This window comes from Nyctereutes procyonoides, unplaced genomic scaffold (assembly GCF_905146905.1).
Source record: "Nyctereutes procyonoides isolate TBG_1078 unplaced genomic scaffold, NYPRO_anot_genome, whole genome shotgun sequence".
In the NCBI taxonomy this organism is placed as follows: domain Eukaryota; kingdom Metazoa; phylum Chordata; class Mammalia; order Carnivora; family Canidae; genus Nyctereutes; species Nyctereutes procyonoides.
In genome coordinates this window covers 30,829,287-30,847,142 of record NW_026575120.1, presented here as the reverse complement: position 1 = coordinate 30,847,142, position 17,856 = coordinate 30,829,287, and the positions used below count along the sequence as shown (strand labels likewise).

Sequence of the window (17,856 nt, the reverse complement as noted above, 5' to 3'; positions counted from 1 at the left end):
AGGATATTTAGGGGAACTTTAACTCTTAATGTTGTTACTGGTCATGAAATACACTACTAGTCATTAAAATGCCACATTTCTAAATGATTAAAGCAAAACAAAACAAAATTACACTCTAACATGCTGTCTTGAATGGAAGATTAAAAAAGCAGTATCAGGAACTCAATACTTAACTGTTTCACAAGTGAGTATCACATTAGAAGGAGAAGACTGAAAAATGTCACTCTGAATTACCTACTAACTACCATAATCAAATGAACAAATATGAATCCCACTGAAAGATGAACCAATAGATTGGTGCTATCATATTTATATAAAGTAACTTCACTTTATCAACTGTAAAATTCACTGTATCAAAAGCCACAAACCATATTCCCTTAACCCATCTACTTGTCTTGAAAATGAAATGTGGTTGATCACAAAAAGAACAGAGTCAAAGAACTCTGATGGATCTCTCCAAATTCACCTATCAATCTTACTAAAAACAAGAGAACGAACAACCTGCTGGTAATAGCACATTATTACAGTAAGACTGTGCCATGCCATATCTTAAAGGCCATGACAAGGGATAACAAATAATTTTATGAGTTATGTAACATTGTGAGGGACTATTCTATTCTACTTGAGAATCAGAAGAGAGAGAAATTCTCTTTTACTAGTCATCTATCTCTAAAGCCCAAATTAAATAAATTTGAAAAAAAAATTAAATTAACGTGAAGGATTTCTTTAGATACAGAAGTCACTTGATCTAATAAATGTTATATGGGATCTTAAAACCCAAAAGTTCTGAAACCTTCAAGGGTAGCAGTACAAAACCAGAAGTATTCTGGTATCACTCATAAGGAACCTAACATTTTCCATAGAAATAAAAACATGACAGACCAAAAGGGAAAGTATCTTTCTTTAAACAACTGCTTTTTCACAGAAAGTATACACATGTTATCTGTGAAACATTAATAAACAGAGTTGTCAAATATTAAGTACTTTATTAACATATAGCCCAGTTTATGTGTGTGTGTGTGTTTGCGCATGTGTATCAGTCAGATACACTTATACTTTTGTATAAGTAATTGCCAAAAGTAGTCAGAGAGTGGCTTTGTCCCTCATGCTCTCACTAAGTACCATCTCAAAAAATTTTTTTTGTATCTGTTACTTTTATAATGTATAATCAGAATTTGTACCATGGTGTTGGACTTTCCAGCATAATTTCAGAGCCCATTTTTTTCTTTTTCTTTGTGCATTTATATTCCATATGAAAGTATGGTAACTACCCTGTTAAATAAAATGCTTCCAGGTTATAATTAGGTATAATACTCCACCATCCTTATAAAGCTCAATATTACAAGGCATCCATCCAATTAAAAATTTTTTAGATGATGATAAGGACTTTTTTTTCCCCATAGAAATTTCCAAGAATAATAAGTACTCTCTGTTATTCAAAAATTCCCTCCCTTCCCACCCAACAACCTGAAGGCATGAGTTATTCACAAATTCTCAAAGGCTATAAATGAACCTACCTGCTATAGGGATCCCTCCCAGACCTGTGTTGTGCTGTGGCGGGAGATTCAAGTCCAAGAAATTACTATTTGAGGTGGGGTTTGCTGTGTGGTTCAAGTGCATGATGCTATTGCGTGGAAAGGCCATCCAAGGATAGCGGGCTGCCTGGCCTGGAAAACTGAATGAATTATAAACTGCTCGGTGCTGCTGAAATTGAGGGAACCTCTGTGGCAAGACTGAAAAGGTACTATTGAGAGAGTTGGCATTTGTCGGTGCAGCAGGATGCAGGAATCCAGAGCCCGGACCTTTGGCGGTTGTAGTGTGTGAAGAGGAGTTCTGAAGAGATGTGGGCGAGAGGGAAGGCTGGTCTTGGACTGACAGTTCCTTTTCAATCAGGTCTGCTAAGGCTTTTCGAGTGACATCAAAGGGGTCAAAACCCAAGTCATCCTCTGGTTGTTTAGAAGAACCAAAGCCAAATGCTGCTTGCCAGTCTGTAGAGGATGATACTGGGATTGTTTCTGTTGGGAAGACAATTGGTAATAAATTGAAAATACACAGTTCACTTGTACACTTCAGGAAAGTTATACTAGTGAAAGTTAAACACATCGTATTACAAGATAAAGGCAAATATATCCAAAGGCTGTATGCCTTCTTAGCACATTATCATATTATAAAAGGTCTCATATACTTCTACCAATGATTGCATTCTTTAAGTTACCAATAAAAAATGAATGATATAGATTGATTTTGGTAATTGAAGAAAACAAAATACTTGAAACCCAAATTATACCTTCAGCTATTCACAACCAAAACATGGAAGAAGTCATTTCAATGAAATAAGGTAATAAATGATTGTAAGAGAATTCAATTAGTAAAGTCAATTTTTAGACTTTATCAAAATGTATTTATCAAAGGCAAAGTCTAAGTGATTTTGAATATATGCTTTATATACTACCAGGAAAAAAATTAAGTAACTTAATGAAAAAAATATCTACTTAAACTTTATGTATTTTTAAAAATTGTCTGCTCCACTGATAATAGGTGTTATATTTTCAATGTTAATTCTATGCCATCCTTCACATCAATAAGAAAACTTACAATGAATAAAAATGAAAATGGCTCAAAAATGTCAAAATGTAACTTTCAATATTAAGTAACATACCTCTTTGTCGGCTGGAGAAAAAAAAATCTTAAATTTAACTATATAAACACAAATAAGGTTAAAAATGTAAGCCCTTAATAATTCCTAGAGGAATAAGCATTTTATTATCAGAAAAATGACCTAACCCGTGATTTCTAGAGAAATCTGTCAACACAGTAAGTCCTAGGTCATACAATTTACTTATTATACTATTCCAATGCAGTTTAAATGTTTACAACTTTATGAAAAAAGGGAGTAGAGGTGGCTTAAAGGAGTAAAAACACATCCTGCAAGGTCTCATTTCAACCTGAGTGAAATTATTAACATGCAGTAGTATCGTTGTATACCTGATGTGAAGAGACTCTGTGGCTCTGGTGCTGTAGGCCAGTCACTAGATGTCTGTGGGGAGCTGGGGAAAGGAGGAAGCCCACTTGGGATCGGGTTGGGATGGCGAAAGTTATCTGAGAATAACGACTGTGACTCAGTTACTGCCCCTTCAAAAGGAGACCGTGCACTGTGATTGGATGAACTGATGGGGATGACTGGATTGGATTTTGATAAACCAGGTGGTGGTGAAGGCGTATCACTGTTAGATATCTAAATAAAATAGGAAAAGAAAAGAATAATCAATAGAAGTTTATATACTTTAATAAGCCACCATTAAAAAGGCCTGCAATTAAAGGTATTAGAACAGTGGTTTCAAAGTGGGGTGCTTAAAGACTTTTTTTTACAAGAACATGAATTTTCAAAAAATCCATCAAGTACATATGTACTCTTTTCTAAAACTGACCCTCCTTGAAAAGACTAAGCCAGCCTCCTCTCCTTTCAGAAGCTATCTTCTCTCACTTTACAAAGAAAAGAATATCGCTCACTCTTTGGGATCTAAGTGTTTTGACCAAGAGTGAAAACTTTCTGGGAGCAACAAAAATATTAGAAATATTCAGACAGGTGATGAGAATGACTCATGACTAGATTCTGACCATATCAAAACAATGAATAAAAATTCAGAAGAAAGAAAGATCGGGGGGGGGGGGGCAGGGTTGCCAGGGTGGTGCAGTTACTTAAGCATCTGACTCTTGGTTTTGGCTCAGGTTACGATCTCAGGGTACTTAGATTGAGCCCTGTAGCAGGCTCTGTGCTCACCGAGGAGTCTGTTTAAGTTTCTCCCTCCCTCTCCCTCTGCCCTTCTCCACTGTGCCTTTACTCTTTCTCTCAAATAAATAGATCCTTTTAAAAATTTTTAAAAAGAAGAAAGAAAATTGGCATTTAAAGCCTCGTGTCAGGAAAAAAATATTGTTTCCAATTCAAAATACATTGTCTATTTTTGAGAGAAGTATATGCCTGTCAAGAATTAACTATATTGTATTAAGATAAAATCCTGTAATGGCAGTAGAAATAGAAGAATGAGTTCAAGAAGAACATGGAATGATGTAAAATTTGAATGTTAAAAGAAAGCATGCAGTTTTTTTTAAATGAATGATTTCTGATACCTAAATCTCTTACTTATTAAAAAGCAATATAGTGCTTTTATTTAAAAAATCAATATTTACCAATATCCTGAAAATTACATCCTTTACAACTATTTTTAACTTACTATAAAAAGAATCTTTAATACTAACCTAAAATATACAACGGATGTACAGATTTTCAAATTCTTTTATGGAACCTATGAGCAGAAATTCTGGAAAAGCAGTGTATTTTAGATCTCGAAATTTCTCATAAACATTGTGGGGAACTGGCCATTCTTTATGGAACAGATTAGAACTACATTTTTTTTAGAACTACATATTTTTGTACCAATATAAGAAGGTGTACAGAAACTTATGCAGTGAAAAACTAGCAACTGGACAAGATGTTACAAAGCAGGATACAAGATCAGGACTTTACTCAGTATCAATGTGGATACAACTCTGCACTGAACTATTTGGTTTATTATCTCAAAGCCCATAGTCATTTGGGGAAAGGGAAAACTGTTGGGGGCAAGAACATTGTGAGAAACAAAATTAAGGTTGACAAAAGGCAACATGGGGAGCATACAGCAGAGAAACAACTCTTAAAATGAAGACTGAAGAAGGCATTCAGTATTTAAAGTATTTTCCACTATCCAGAAAATTTACTTGCATAGAATGCCTTGTTTCAGGGAATGGAAGATAAATGAAATGATATAGAATCAAAATCTTACCTGCTGGGAATTATCACCATTCCCTATACTGAGAGAATCTGAAGGTTTGTCAATGGGGCTGTAAAAAAACAAAAAACAAAAAACACATCCAATAAAATCAGAGTAAAGTAATTCTTACACGTACACACACACACACAAACCCAAAAGCCAGAATAAATAGACATTTTATCATCCTAATATTTGTTGATGCACTATGATGTAAAGATACTGGCTGAGATGTTGAGTATACAAAGAAATATAAGATCAAATCCCTACCCATGAACAACTTACAATTCTAATTAGATTCTCCAAAAACAATGGGTGAAACAATAACTTATAAAACAAAAAAGGTACTGCTTAAAATGAGTACTACTATAGTAGGTCAAAAATTTAATCCATTATTTCGTTTTGTGCACATGTTAAACACATTCCCCATTTAAATTCTTGAAATAATACTCACTTATTTTTCCAGGTGTTTAACAGAAAGCATAAAAGTCACTCAAATGTTCTCCACATTTTCTTAAGAGCAATAAATTTCCTTTACTACTTCAATAATCTACTTACAACTCTAGAGAAGGCATATGTGTATAAATGCACACACACAAAACAAACTTTTGTGCAATCTACCCTTAAACAAAGACAAAAAACCTGACTTCCATAGAGAAAATGCAGTACGATAGTAAAGACTATACTATTTACAGTCACAGAATTGCTGACTTAAAAACAAAACAAAATGTTCACAAGCATTCTAACAATGACCTAGTGAGGCATTTCCATAACTAACTTTATTTAACCTAGCACATGGATAAAAGGTTAAGTATTAGTACCCAAATACTAATACTGATTCTGATATAGTATTATAGAAAAAACAAAATAGATTCCAAATTTTGCAAAATTATTTTACTGGCTAGACATACATACTAAGTTACTAAGTTACCCTGACAGACAGACAACTTACTGACTGGTACCACGTTTAATTGCTCTAGAAAAATTTACCAAGAGCTAGTACCCAATCAGAATACCAAGTATATCTTCTGCATAAACATTACCAGATGCTCTTGACTCTTGACAGATAGGTCTGGAATTTTCTAAGTACCATCTTTAATTATTATTTTTACGTAGCAGCAATAAATCAATTCATTTTAAGTGAAATGGGTATTAGAAATCCTTTTAAGATTACAGCTTTGAACCCACTAAGTTTGGAGACACTTGGGAAAATGAGATAGGTACACACCCACAAATACCAACCAATGTCAATTACTAAACGAATTGTTTAAACCATAAATATCATAGGTCTTTAAAAGAAAGTTAAGTCACCAAAGTCACTATAAGTGAGGCAATTAAACATTTCCTAAGAGAGTTCAAATTTAAAGAAATCCTTAAAAAGATTTACATATTAAGAAAGGGAAGGGAAAAAGGAGGAAAGAACATTAAAGGTAGGAAGAGCAAGTGCATCAGGCAGGCATCAAAAGGTCACAGACGGGTTTGGGAGAAAGTTAATTAATTAGTTAAGTAATTAGTTTAGCTAACAGAGGATTTTGACAACAGTGGAAGGTAAGGATAAAGGGTAGACATCAGAGACCAAGAGAAACTGTTGAGCATAGAAATGATATAAACAAAGCAGTGTTGGAAAGATTAATTTGGTGGTGGCACCATCAATAGACTGAAACATAGTGTACAGATGAGATGAATTTGTAATATTTTCTAAATTTTTTTTATTGTGGTACGCTTAATATAAAATCTACTGGCTTAACCATTTGTATAAGTGCACAGTTCAGTTCTATTAAATACATTCCACATTGTTGTACAACAACCATTACTACCATTTATCTCCATCTCTTTTCATTTTATAAAATTGAAAATTCTATACCACTAACCTCCCTATTTTCTCCCTCCCTCCCTGTCATTATAATTTTGGCTGCTCTAAATACCTCATGTAAGTGGAATCTTAGAGTTCTTTTCCTTCCTTTTTAATACTGAATAACATTACTTTGCATTTATATCACATTTTGCTTGTCCATGCACACCTGGACATAGACACTTGGACTGCTTCCATGTTTAAGCTACTGTGAGCTAAGACATAAGTGCACAAATACCTCTTCAAGATATGCTTTCAATTCTTTTTGCTGTATATACCCAGGAGTGGGACTGATAGATCATATGGTAATTCTGTTTTTAATTTTTGAGGAGCCTCCATGCTGTGTTCCCAGTGGCTATGCCATTTTTTATGCCCACCTATAGAGCACAAGGGTTCTAATTTTTCCACATGCCTTCCAACGCTTATGTGTTCTGCTTCTTTCTTATGGTTCTGTTTTTTTCCCTCTCTTCTTTAGATGTTTCAAGTTTTTATTTACAGTCTAGTTAGTTAAAATATAGTATAGTGTTAGTTTCAGTAGAATTTGTGATACTGTTTTCTGCTTTTTTGATAGCAGCCATACTAATGGGTACAAGGAGTAATTTTGATTTGCATTTTCCTAATGATTAGTGATGTTCAGCATCTTTTCATGTGTTCAATGGCCATTCATCTATCTTCTTTGCAAAAATGTCTATTACAGTCCTTTTCCTATTTTTGAGTTGGGATATTTGATTTTGTTGTTGAGCTTTAGTAGTTTTCTATACATTATGGTTATTAACCCTTTCTCAGATACATGATTTGCAAATGTTTTCTCCCATTCTGTGGGTTGCCTTTTTACTCTGGACAGAGTCTTCTGAGTCACAAAATTTTAAAATTTTCATTAAGTCCAAAGTGTCTATTTTTTGTTACCTGTGCTTCTGGTGTCCTATCCAAGAAATCACTGCCAAATTCAATGTTGTAAAGCTTTAGTCATGTATTTTCTTTAAATGGTTTTGTTGTGTCAAAGAATTTCAATCATCTAAAATAGAACCGGAGAATATAAGATGGAGAATCTCACACATGTACCCCGGGATGATAAACCTAAGGACTAAAAGACCGAGTCCTGTGAATGTCTGATTTACAGAAAGTGGATAGTGTTCAAGCTTTCTTGCATTGGGGGATGATCAGAGGTTGTACTATATCGACCTTGGGAAGTTTTGCCAGAGTGATGAATGCAAATTGGATTGATCTCACAAATGGGATGACTTGAGCTTTGCTCAGGTGACTGGGATGATTTTGTTTGCAATGGAACATTTTCAAGGCTGGTTTCCTCTGTTTTTGACTTTTGCAGACTCTAACTTAACTTTCCCCCCATTCCATTCCCATAATGGAACAACCCATAAATACAATCTACCAAAAACCTTTAATGGACTTGCCTGTAGCATGCTACAGTTTGCTTCTTCCAAACTGTAGTTCCTCTATTATTCCTGAATAAACTTATCTTCTTGAGCTTGCCTAAGTTTCTTGTTTTATTTATGGTCAATAATTGTTTTAGGTCTTATATTTAGGTCATTGCTCCATTTTAAATTTTTGAGTATGGCATTAGGTAAGGGTCCAACTTCATTCTTTTGCATGTAGATACCATTTTCCCAGCACCATTTGTTGAAGACTGTTCTTTCCCCCTCAGAATGGTCTTAGTACCCTTGTTAAAAATCATTTGACCTTGTATTTGACAGTTTATTTTTGGGTTCTCTTCTCTATTCTACTGGACTATATATATCTGTCTTCATGCCAATCCCACACTGTTTACATTATTGCAGATTTACAGTTATGTTTTAAAATTAGTAACTATGGGTCCTCCAGTTCTATTCTTTTTTCAAGATTATTTTGGCCATCTGTGGCCCTCTGAGATTCCATGTGAATATTAGGATGGGTTTTTCTATCTGCAAGAAACAAACAAACAGACAATACATCACTGGGGCACCTGGGTGGCACAGTTGGTTAAATGGCCAACTCTTGGTTTCAGCTCAGGTCATGACCTCAGTGTGGTAAGATCAAGCCCCAAGTTGGGCTCCATGCTCAGCATGGAGTCTGCTTGAGATTTTCTCCCTCTCTCAACCTCTGCCCCTTCTGCTTATTCTCTCTCTAAAGTAAGAAAATAGATCTTAAAAAAGGGGGGGGGCACCTGGGTGGCTCAGTGATTGAGTGTTTGCCTTTGGCTCAGGTCAGGATCCCGAGCTCCTGGAATGGAGCCTGCTTCTCCAAGTCACTGCTTCTCTCTGTCTTTCTCATGAATAAATAAAAATCTTAAAAAAAAAAAAATCACTGGGATGTTGATATGTAATGCATTGAATGTGTTCCAGTTTTGGGTAAAAGTGACCTTTTTAATAATATTGTCTTCCAATCCATGTATATGGGATGCATTTTCATTCATTTATGGGTCTTTAATTTCTCTCAGCAATGTTTTGCAGTTTCCTTGCAGTTTTGTATAAACCTTAAGCTTCCTTGCTTAGGAATTCCTAAGTATTTTATTTTTCTGGATGATGTAGTAAATAGAATTGTTTTTGTAATTTCCTTTTCAACTGTTCATGCTCACATACAGAACTAGAACTCATTTCTGTGTGTTGACTTTGTACCCTATACTGAATTCATTTATTAGTTCTAACTTTATTTTGTGAGTGGGATTCCTAGAACTTTCTACATATAAGACATACTATCTACAAAAAAAAGATAATTTTACTTTTTCTATTTCTATTTAGCTGTCTCTTCTTTTTCTTGGCTGACTGCTATCGCTGGAACATCCAATAATGTGTTGAAGTGATTAAAGTGGGCATTTGCCTTGTTGCTCATTATACAGGAAAAACTTTCACTTTGACCACTGAGTATGATGTTCACTGTGAATTCTTCACATACAGTCTTTATTATGTTGAGGTAGTCTCCTTCCTAGGTTAATTGTTTTTGTCATGAAAAGGTGAATTTTGTCAAATGCTTTTTCTGCATCAATTGAGGTATCATGTGATTTCTATCCTACATTCTGTTGATAGGACACATTAAATTGCTCATATTTTTATGTTAAACCATCTTTGCAATCCAGGAATATATCCCCACCTTATCATGGTTTATAACCCTCTTAATTGTGCTAGATTTTGTTTGATTGTATTTTGTTGAGGACTTTTGTATCAGAATAAATGAGAGGTATTGGTCTGTAGTGTTCTTATACTGTCTTTGGCATTGGAACCAGCCTAATGCTGGCCTCATAGAATGCTGGCCTTATAGAATGACTTCCAATTTCTGGGGAAAGTTTAAGAATGACCAGTATTAGTTCCTCTTTAAATGTCTGGCAGAACTCACCAGTGAAACCATTAGGTCCAGGGCTTTTCTTTGTTGGAAAATTTTTGATTCGTGATTTGATCACTTTAGTAATTATAGGTCTGTTCATATTTCCTATTTCTTCACAATACACTTTTGGTAGGTTCTGTGTTTCTAGGGCCTTGTCCATGTCATCTAGGTTAGCCCAGGTGTTGGCATACAATTGTTCATGGTACTTTCTTATAATTCTTTTTGTTTCTCTAGAATCTGCTGCAGTAATATCCCCACTTTCATTTCTGATTTTAGTAATTTGAGCCTTTTCTGTTTTTCCATAGTCTACACCTAACTAAAGGTTTGTCGATTTTGTTGATCTTCTCAAAGAACCAACTTTTTTTTTAGTTTCACTGGTTTTCTCTACCGTTTTTCTATTCTGTTTCATCATCTTTCTCTGCTTTAATCTTTACTTCCTTCTGCAAGCTTTAGGTCTTTTTTTTTTTTTTCTGTGTTATTTACAAAAAAAATCTTTCTATTTCCTTAAGTTGTAAAGTAACATTGTTGACTTTGGGTCGTTCTTGGTTTTAAATGTAGACATTTATAGCTATAAAGGTCCCCCTTCACACCACCTTTGTTATTTCATGTAAGTTCTGATGCTTTTTCATTCATTTCTAAGTATTTTCCAACTTCCCTTGTGATTTTTCTTCAATCCATTAGTTGTTTAAAAGTGTTAATCTCCACAACTTTTTGAATTTTCCTGATTTCATTTTGTTAATGATTTCTAACTTTATACCACCTTGGTCAGAAACAGTATTTGGTATGGTATCTATCTTTTTAAATCTAACTGAGACTTAATTTGTGGCCTAACATATTATCTCATCCTGGAAAACATCCAGGTGCATTTGAGAATGATGTGTATTCTGTTTACTGATCTTCTAAATCTCTTTACTGATCTTCTATGTGGTTATTATATCCATTACTGTGAGTGGGGGTACTGAAGTCTTCAACTTTTATTGTAGAACTATTTCTCCTTTCAATTCTGTCATTTTTATCCTTCATATATTTTGATGGTCTGTCATTAGGTACATAAATGTTTAAATTGTTCTATCTTCTTGGTGTATTAATATACAATGTCTCTCTTGATGTAAAGTCTATTTTCTCTGACATTAGAATAGCCAATGATCTCTTTTGTGTACTATTTTCAGGGATTATCTTTTCCCATTCTTTCATTTCCAACCTGTTTGGGTCTCTTATAGTTAGATTATGTATTTTTATCCATTCTACCGAACTGTCTTTTGATTAGAGTTGAATCCATTTATATTTTATATTTTATATTACTGATAAGGAAGTAGTGATTATGCCCTTTATGCCATTTATCTACATGCCTTAAACCCCCCGCCCTAATTTCCTGCCTTCCTGTGCTCTTTTGTGTTTAGCTGATATTTTTCTAGTGAAAAGCTTAAATTCCTTTCTCATTTCCTTTGTGTGTACCTTAGAACTATTTTCCTCATTATCAGATATTAAATTATATTTAACATCCTTGTTATAATACTCTAAATTTATATCAACTTAATTTCAATAACATACAAAACCTCTGCTCCTTTACACCCAACTCCTTTTAGCTTTTACACTAATATACCGAACCTTAAATATGGTCTCTTTAATCACGTAGGAAACAAAAAGTACAGTCACAAGCCATAGTTACAATCACACTAGTTTTTATATTTGCCCATTTATCTACCTTTACTAGTGTTCTTTCATTTCACCTTGCAGGACTCCCTTGAGCATTTCCTGCATGGCAGGTCTAGAGATCAGGAAGTCCCTCAGCTTTTGTTAATCTGGGAATGTCTTATTTTCTCTCTCACTATTTAATGACAGTTTTGCTGGATAGAGAATTCTTGGTTGACAGTTTTGTCTCTTAGCACTCAGAACATATCAGACCACTGTCTATTGGCCTCCAAAGTTTCTCATGAGAAATATACCCATAATCTTTACTGAGGATTCCTTGTATATGATGATTCACATCTGCTGTTTTCAAGATTCTGTGTCTTTTTTAAAAAGATTTTATTTATTTATTCATGAGAGACAGAGACAGAGAGAGACAGAGAGAGAGAGAGAGAAAGGCAGAGACACAGGCAGAGGGAGAAGCAGGTTCCATGCAGAAGAGCCTGATGCGGGACTTGATCCTGGAACTCCAGGATCATGCCCTGGGCCAAGTCAGGTGCTAAACCGCTGAGCCACCCAGGGATCCCAGTGTCCTTGGTTTGTTAAATAAAATTTTGATTTGACTTTATTTCTTATTATGAAGTTTTGATTTAATTATAGTGTGTCTCAATGTTTGTCTCTTTGAGTTAAATTAGTTCCTCAAGGTTCTCGGATGTTTATATTCATTTCTCTCATCAAATTTGGGAAGCTTTCTGCCATTATTTTTTTCAAATATTCTCTTTGCATCCTTCTCTTCTCCTTCTAGAAATCTGACAATGCATGCATATTGCTGGTCTGCTTGATGGTGTTCCACTGCACCTTTAGGCTCTGTTCATTTTTCTTCAGTCTCTTCTCTTTGTGTTCCTCAAACTCATTAATTTCCATGGTCTTTTCCTCAAGTACACAGATTTTCTTCCATCTAATCAAATCTGCCTTTGAATCCTCCAGTGAATTTTTCATTTAAGTTACTGCACTTTTCAGATCCAGAATTTCTTTTTGGCTTCCTACTTTATCAATGATTCCTTTTGTTCATACATTTTTTTTTCTTACTTTCTCCACATCTTCCTTTAGTTCTTTAGCAATCTTTAAGAGAGTTGTTTTAAAAGTCTTTCTCTAATACACCTGCCATTGGGTCTTTTTCAGGGACAGTTTCTTTGATCATTCTTTTCTTTTGAATGGGCCATATTGTTTCTTTTATATGCACTATGGTTTTTTTTTTTTTTTTTGAAGATTTTATTCATGAGAGACACAAAAAGAGAGGCAGAGACATAGGCAGAGGGAGAAGCAGGCTCTTGTGGGGATCCTGATGTGGGACTTAATCCCAGGACCCCAGGGTCACGACCTGAGCCAAAGGCAGACACTCAACCACTAAGCCACCCAGGTGCCCCTACACTATGATTTTTTTCCTGAACGCTGGCCATTTGAGTCTAGTAATGTAGTACCTCTAGAAACTGGATTTGCCCCCTTCTTCACTGTTTGCTTTTTTTTTTTTTGTTATTTAATCTTATTTTGCAAGCTGTCTCTGTGCCAAAGATCAGCCCTATGTATAAATTTAACATCTTCTCAGGTGTCTTCTGAGCTTTTCTTCGGCTATGCACAGACACTAAGTTTCCTCATATATGCAGCTGTTTTTGAATGTCCTAGTCTTTAATATCCAGCACCCAAAAGGAGAAAAAAGAAAAGCTGAATGGGGAAAAGAGGGGAAAGAGTCCTGGCAACAACGGCTGCCTGCTCTTTTGTGTGCACCTCTGTGGTCAAAAGCAGTAATCAGCAATTAGAGCAAATATCCTCAATATATGAAAGATAGGGTCTTTTCGCCTACCGTGGCTCCTGTCAGCTATGTGCAAGCTGCTCCAGGAGTATGTGCACAGCTGCCTGCCATGTGGCTGGGGGCAGAGGATAGATAAGCTGCTACCACCTAAAAGCTGAAATTGACCAAAATCCACCCAAGTCTTTCCAGAGAATTTATAAGCCTTCAACAGATTTCAGAGTTCCAAATTAGTTACATCAGACAGAGGCTGCCAGTTCAGTAGCTGTCCAGGTGGGGAGACGGATTCCTGGTGCTACCTACTCCTACTCCACCATTGGCCCCAAACTCACACTACTCTTATGACAATAAAGACCTAGAAGGGCACTGAGGGGGACACTTGACGGGATGAGCACTGGGTGTTATTCTGTATGTTGGTAAATTGAACACCAATAAAAATTAATTTATTAAAAAAAAAAAAGACCTAGAAGTGGAGGAAACAAAAATAATGGAAACAAAAGGATGAAAGCAAGATATTATAAGAGGAGAACTGCAGTATCTTTATCTCAGTTCAGGTTCTCAGCCACCACCATTAAAGAGCACTAAAGAATAATTTTCAATATAGGTGAGGTTAGTCTTGCTAACATCAAGGGCAATATATGAAAATACTGCATTCAGAATAAATCTTGGTAATGTTTCTGGATTACAACTAATTAGAACATATCATCTAGTCCATCTTGCCAAATGCAGTTTCATAACTAATGATACATAGCACTTGATGCGTTACCTCAGAAAGATTTACCAAAGATGCTTAAAAATTTCTAGATCAGTGTCATGAAACCAAAGAGCTACTAAAAAAGAAAACCAGGATTGGGGCAAGGTTATGTTCCACTAAGTTTTTTTTTTTTCTGTATATTTTTTTATGTTCCACTCAGTTTTAACATATTTTTCAACTTATCTTAAAATTAACTATCCAAGAAATAAAGGAAAAACTTTAAGAATAAAGATACAACTAGAATTTGTTTTTATTTCCTATGTGGGCTGCAAAAAGTCAATTATAGTTAAACCTGCCATTGTAAGTGTAGCTTGATCAGTGCAAAAGAAGAAAATACAGAAGGGAGAATCCCTGCAAATGTATGTGCAAGCTCAAGAGAAAGAAAAAATATATTTGCAAACTCCAATTGCAATAAATGTGAATTCCTTGGATCTCTACTAACTGACTGGACAGGTAACAGTTATCCCAAGGCTACCACTAGGAAGTTAAGAGTTCTCACAACTTCCCTAGCACTGGGTATTGAACTTCCTTCCTCATCAAGCTGTGTTTCCTTAAGCTATAATCGTATTAAATACTTGTTTTTTTTTTTAATACTTGTTTTACATTTAAAATCCACCAACCCATTATCACGCCAAGAAGGTTAGGAAAGAAAATAAACTTTTAATAAATACCACATTTAATAGGGAAGACAGACATCTGTTCCATGAAATGCACTATTCTCTGGTCAAGAACTGCCAAGTCCTCATAATATCAGATGAAAGACTAGGTACAGTAAGATAAACTGCACAGGGCTTTTTAAATTTAAGAACAAGCAAACAAAAAGTCTACAGGTTTTCCTTAGTTTTTTTTTTTTTCCCCCTAGGTCAGCACAAAGTTTATTAGCCACTTCTGTTCAGAAAGATGCCTTTCTGAACAGATCTACTCCTCTAACATAACCAGACAGGAAACACCAAAATGCACAGGGGCCCCACTTTCGTTTGCCTCTCAGGTTATACTAGAAGTATATCCTAGAGCAATGGTAGTTGTCTCCTGGGGTTCCCTGGAATGGCTCTGGAATAGGCTCTAGCTTCAGTTCTGGGCCCAGGTTTGGCTGTGGCATTCTTTGTGCCACCATGCCTAGTGTGGGGTCCAGTGCTGGCCCCAGATCCAGTCCTACCTCTAACTCCAGGCCTAGCTCCGGCCCTCATGCTATCCTGGGCCCCAGCTTTAGATGAATCCAATTCTAGCTTCAGGTTAAGCTCCAGTGGTTTTGCAGCTCATCCACCTGTCTACTTTATCCTGGTGGTAGGACTCAAAAGTCTCATTCCAGGGGATTTAGGGGTAAAGGAAGTATAGCATATTCTCAGTATGCTCTCCCTCAGTAAGCAGTTGGTAGTGCTGGATGAGCTGGGTCAGCGGGAGTGACTACAGTACCTCTCTGCTCTTGGGTGGCCAGAGTAGATGACCTTATCACTCTCCTGATATTCCACCCTGGAGCAGGTAATGTCCCTTTCCAATGATTCACTGAAATGTAGTAGAAAGGTACCAGACATGGGTCTTCTTCTTCGGCAGCTAGTGGTCCTGGCTCTAGCTCAGAGAGCCCACGATGTGGCCATCATTCCACAGATTCCTCAGGAGGTCATGTACCAGTTCAGGGTTTTGTACAACCATGTCCAGAACAGTAACTTGCACGGGGGGTGGGGGGGGGCTCTCCTGCTTAATAAAGTCAGCCCAGGACAACAACATACCCTCAATCCTCGAGTTCTGCCCAAACAGCTTGTCCCTTGGCATGCTCAGCTGCTCCAGGTCATGGTCTCGGGCAGTACAAGGGAACTGCCAAATGAGAGCAGGGCCCAGCAAGCACCAGGAGGGCTTTGGGCAAGGGGCTGGAAAAGAACTGCTGATTTTGAGGATTTGAGCTGAGCAGACTGAACCAGAGAACCACGGCCCAAGCATATGAGTAGGTTCCTGTTAGAAATAATCACACAAATGTATCTGTTTTTAGCTCCCGCTTCAGGCCCTGGTAGGTGTATCCAACAGTAAAGCTGGTAATATGCAGTTCCTCTGTCTCCCTCAGCAGCCCCTACCGCTGCCCTTTCTGGAACCAACTGAATGTTGCTCCACAAGAGTCGAGTAGCCAAAATAACACATTAAACTCTTACTCTTCCCCTTCTCAGGGGCCAAAGTTTTCTGGTTTGAAGTAAAAATGTTGAACTCCTGGAGACCTTGTAATGAGGAGGATTCCCATCAATGGGAACTCCTGTAGTCAGTGACCCACTACCTTCCTGGAATCCCATCAGCAGCCGTGGAGGATAGTAAACTTCCTCCCACTCCTGAAGATGAAGGGCTGATGGGGAGTTGGGGCACACAAAGCTGGGTTTCTACCACAAAGGCTTTGTGAAACAGACACTATAGCAACTCTGTGAACAGGACCTTCCACCAGTTCACCTCTGTTTAGAGTCATCCTGATAGTTAACCAGGTGACCCAGTCCCTTCAGCTCTTCCAGCAGCTAATACAGGTGAAACAACAGCTTTGCTCCAGCCATGAACACTTCTCCAGCTGTTCCACCTGTGGTCCAAATGGGCTCCAATGCAGGCATTTCACTGCTGGACTTTCCTCTAACTCTGGCTGTAGCTTGAGTAGGGCAGGTAATTGGCTTGACGGTGCTTTAAAGGTATCCAACACCTCCTTTTTCCTTTTGTCCAATTCACGGAGTTCCCTCCAGAAGCTGCTAATATCTGGTCTGATGGGATCTAAAGAGGACGTCCTCACTGGGGCTGATATTCTATCAGAAACAGAAGACACTTTTGTGGTCTTTCATTTGGCTGATGGATTTCACCAGCTTGTCCAACTTAGCCCTTAATTCCAGGTTCCAGGATTCAGTCTCCTGCTGCTGGCTCTCCACAGGTGCTTTGAGGTCTGCCTTTCCTTGCTCCGACTGAGCCCTCTAAGCCTGAATCAGAATTAAAGAGATTAAACATCATTTCAGCCAACTGGGTAGGGCCTTGAGGAAAGGCCTGACTGTCCCAATAGAATTCTCACAAGTTCTGCTGTAGCAACAAGTGCTTAGTGTCCTGGCTGCAGCAGCAGGCATACGGAGTTCATTTGGCCCAAGAACTGAAGGAATGGCATGTAAGCCTTGGAATCACCACTGCCCAGTAATAATGCTGGAGAGAAAGAGAGATCAAAACACCGCAAGTCTATAAATATCACACAACTGACTGAGAAGCACTGGATTCAAGAGGAACTAAGCAGTTCTAAAAAGTGAGTCTCCTAACACAATGAAGATATTTCCAGAGGGCAATGCTGTGTGTGTAAATGTTGGCAAATGAAAATTTGTAAACATGTAACATCTTCATATAAATAATCTGAGGTGTTTTTTTTTTTAAAAGTTCCAGTCCTTAATAGTTCAGAAATGTATGGTGAGATTATAGATTTCTCAGGAGTAAAGATTTTTAACTAACTCAAAGGTTGGAATCCAGTGCTATGGGTGCTTAAAAAAATATGTATGTGTATATTTATTATTTTGAAATATAGAGTATATATCCAGAATCTGTTTTTGGAGATGCTGATTCATTTCATCTAAACTGCAACACTTGGTATCTGATGATAACTACACTAGTGGAAGCAAAGAAGAGTACTGTTACTAGATTTTAGAGCTAGAAAGAATCATTAATATCAAATTCAAATAGTTTTACAGATAAAGAAACCACA

At 36.8% G+C, this 17,856-nt stretch overlaps 1 protein-coding gene and 1 pseudogene across 6 annotated transcripts in view; both read right to left on the bottom strand.

Moving 5' to 3' along the window:
- CNOT4 (CCR4-NOT transcription complex subunit 4) overlaps positions 1–17,856 on the bottom strand; it is a 141,445-nt gene that overhangs the window by 29,150 nt on the left and 94,439 nt on the right. For all 6 annotated transcript variants that reach the window (XM_055334901.1, XM_055334903.1, XM_055334902.1 and 3 more), the window contains exons 8-10: positions 4,821–4,878; positions 2,986–3,235; positions 1,518–2,015 (exon numbers count right to left, since the gene is read on the bottom strand). In XM_055334901.1, the coding sequence (XP_055190876.1) occupies positions 1,518–2,015; positions 2,986–3,235; positions 4,821–4,878 (806 nt within the window). The remainder of the gene's footprint in view (positions 1–1,517; positions 2,016–2,985; positions 3,236–4,820; positions 4,879–17,856) is intronic.
- On the bottom strand, positions 14,800–17,487 carry LOC129515833 (signal transducer and activator of transcription 2-like; annotated as a pseudogene).